General features: G+C 34.3%; 1 protein-coding gene across 4 annotated transcripts in view; it reads right to left on the bottom strand.

Annotated features, from left to right (window-relative positions):
* Window positions 1-1004: 1004 nt before the first annotated feature.
* Window positions 1005-3190, bottom strand: part of LOC109862192 (nucleoside diphosphate-linked moiety X motif 8) — a 4106-nt gene continuing 1920 nt past the window's right edge. For 2 of the 4 annotated variants that reach the window (XM_020442166.1, XM_020442168.1), the window contains 2 exons: window positions 1733-1963; window positions 1005-1671 (listed from right to left, as the gene is read on the bottom strand). In XM_020442166.1, the coding sequence (XP_020297755.1) occupies window positions 1174-1671; window positions 1733-1963 (729 nt within the window). In that variant the 3' untranslated portion in view covers window positions 1005-1173. Of the gene's footprint in view, window positions 1672-1732; window positions 1964-2236; window positions 2342-2700; window positions 3098-3190 lie in introns of those variants that run through there. The other 2 variants (XM_020442169.1, XM_020442167.1) reach the window with 2 other exon arrangements.

Genomic DNA, 3190 nt, shown 5'->3' with positions numbered 1-3190 from the left:
CTCAGTTTTATTCCTTCTACCTGTCTACGAGAGATGTTAAACCAATTCTGGGACACCCTGTATATATATATAACATTTTTACTATATAATTTTTATTATATAATAAAATTGATACGTATAAATGTGTATATATTTTTATGTGCACATATTTTTCTATATCATTTGGTATATATTTATTAAAAATTGACTAATAATCAGTATATGTTAACAAAAAATTTGTTCTTGCTGAAAAATGTATTTTAAATTATATTTAATAATAATACTAATAATAAGAGAAATAATCTTATCCATTGTTGCAGGCATTTTATTAAAAATATTGCACTGCAATATTTTTAATTTATTACTTATTTAAATTATTATTTTATTAAAAATATTACAATGCAATATTTGTAATTATTTATTTAAATTATTTTTTATTACAAATATTCTACTGCAATATTTTTAATAAAATAATAATTTAAATAAGTAATAAATGAAATGCGTAGAATAGCTTGAGAATAAGCAGAGAAAAGAAGTACATTTTAGTAAAAACCAAGTGGTCTTGCGGACTGAGTGCAGAGGCTGCGAATATGGAGGTCTCAAGTTCAAATTTCATCATCACCCCTCAGGATTTTTTCCGGATCCAATATCTTTCATTGAGTTAATCAGTTGATCGACAAACTAAACCAGGCCTCCAAAGATCAATTCGAGTGAAATCTCAACTTAATTCCCCTCTTACGATGTGCCATTTTTTTTTTTACATATTGTAATATTACTGTAATGCATTTTGGCGGACATTTTAATATTATTGTGATATTACATTAACATTACGGTAATATTTCTATTATATTAGAGTGTAATATTGCAATAGAAAAGCAATATTGTGTGTGATATTGCAGTAATATTACGTGCTATATGCGATGTCACGTTAATCACGTTACATCAGATTAATGACGTAAGTAAACGTTATTAACCTGTCGTCATTTTTGACGAGACAAACTCACGTNGTCATTACGTCAATATCACGTCATAAACTAACGTCGAACTGGTCAAAAACTGACTTTATATTAACGTCATTATAACGTCAGCTGGTTGCCTGGGTTATTCGTCCACTTATAGAAACTTAATTTTTTTATTACATATGAAAGTCGCTTTTCTATTAAAATTTAAATTTACAATAATTTCCTATTTATTTTATATTTTTGAGTGTGGTACATTTAACAAAATACTAAAAGACTGCTTGTTTGTTTTTTCGGAAGCGTTTTGTCGAAGCGGTTGCACGTGAGAGACTTTGTTCATATAGACATTTGGCACCAAAGCCTGAAGCACAATGTGCGTAATGGCACCGGTGAACCCCCAGACACGATACTTCCCGCCCAGATAAGATGGCAGAGTGATATCTTCCTTCTGAAAACGCGTAAAACTACACAAATCGGGGTCACATAGTTTTTGCAGACTGATGACGAATGCTTCCTCCACTTCATCGGGATTGATTTCAAGTATTTCTAGTTCTATTTCGCCGATATAAGCTAATACCGGCATCACGTTAACAGTTCCTTTGTCGATGAGATTGCCTATAGTCCACACGTCGATTTTCTCTTTGGGAATTTTTAACTCCTCCCAAGTTTCTCGCAGAGCAGTTTCCTGCAGATTGACATCGGTTTTGTCGCGCATACCACCTGGGAAAGAAACCTGCAAAGAATATTCGGAAGATCATCTCTTGCGCGATTTCCTGCAATACAAAGTTACTAACCTGTCCTCGGTTGGTTGTAAGCTTCATAGATCGCAATGTATACAAAAGACCAAGTTCACCTTTGTACAAGCATAATGGAACTAAAACAGCGGCTTCTGATATATTCTTAGATGTTTTTGGCAATTGAAAAGAACGAAATCTCTCGATAGTGGCCTTACGATTGTTCTCCGAAAGAACTACTTCAGGCCTCAGAGCAGATGTAATCATGCTGCGATATTCAGATGTCATGAACTTGAAAAAAATAAGTTTTATTATTGCATATTAAAAAAATATTTTCTATCCCTTACGGAAAAATGTTTAACTATTGACCGTAACGTACGAAATCACGTTCAACCGCTTGACCGTAAACGCTCAAAATTGAACGTATAACGCTGACTATTGAAAATTTACGGTTAAATTGAACGTGATTTCGTACGTTACGGTTAAGAGTTAAACATTTTTTCCGTAAGGGCTATCTATACAATAAGAGAATATCGTCGCAGCAAAAACTCGTCTGTTTCGCACATAGTCCATCTCCTACATAGTCATATAATAAGGCTGCTTTCCTTTCAGAAGACACAGTCAACACAAGTCGACACAAAAGTCATTCTGTCTTCGTTCAGTATTCAGTGAGAAACAAAGACAAAATGACTCTTGTGTCGACTTGTGTCGACTGTGTCTCCTAAAAAGAAAGCAGCCTAAATAGACTGCGCGTGTGAGAGAAGTGAGTCAAAACGTAGAACGAGACAGATGCTTTCACTCGTGTCTTTGTCTCTGTCTCTCAGTGTCTGAAGTGCGGATCATTGTGCAACTTCATGAGACGTCAATCGACTTGTGTCACTTTCGCCCCTTTTCGTTATTCTTTTGTTAATTTTGCTTCTACATATTATGCGCAGACCGAAGATATTTTCTCATTGAACAGAGTGTAGATACTTTTTTATAGAATATAAAATGGTTTAGTCAGTATTGGGTGCTTTCCAGCTACGTACACAGGCGACATTGTATAACACAGTGTCCACTAGTGTGAGTGAGACACACTGATACGCTTTTTCTCACAATAATGGAGACTGTGTTACACAGTGTCGCCTGTGTACGTAGCTGGAAAGTGCCTATTTAGGCTGCTTTCCTTTTAGGAGACACAGTCGACACATTCGACACAAAGCGTCACACATCGCTTTCCATTTGTAATTGTGATCGACCTCAATCGACACACTTCGACTCTTCTCGGGAGGAGAGTCAGAGTGTGTTCAAGTGTACTTTTGACGCATATATCTGCACTATTGCAGCTTCAAGCATTTCTACATATATGATCATATATTTATATACGATCAGAATTGTAAACATTGCATATATTAAACAGTGTTGTTAATTTTCCTTAATATATCACGTTACTACTTTTGCCACTGTTGGATCAGTGGCAAAAAATAATAATAAAATCTTATCTTTAAAATAAAACTCTTATCTTAAAATATATTTACA

This window comes from Pseudomyrmex gracilis, unplaced genomic scaffold, assembly GCF_002006095.1.
Source record: "Pseudomyrmex gracilis isolate BER0280 unplaced genomic scaffold, ASM200609v1 scaffold_1475, whole genome shotgun sequence".
In the NCBI taxonomy this organism is placed as follows: domain Eukaryota; kingdom Metazoa; phylum Arthropoda; class Insecta; order Hymenoptera; family Formicidae; genus Pseudomyrmex; species Pseudomyrmex gracilis.
Note: the sequence above shows the minus strand (reverse complement) of the source record. Positions and strands in the feature narration are given on the sequence as shown.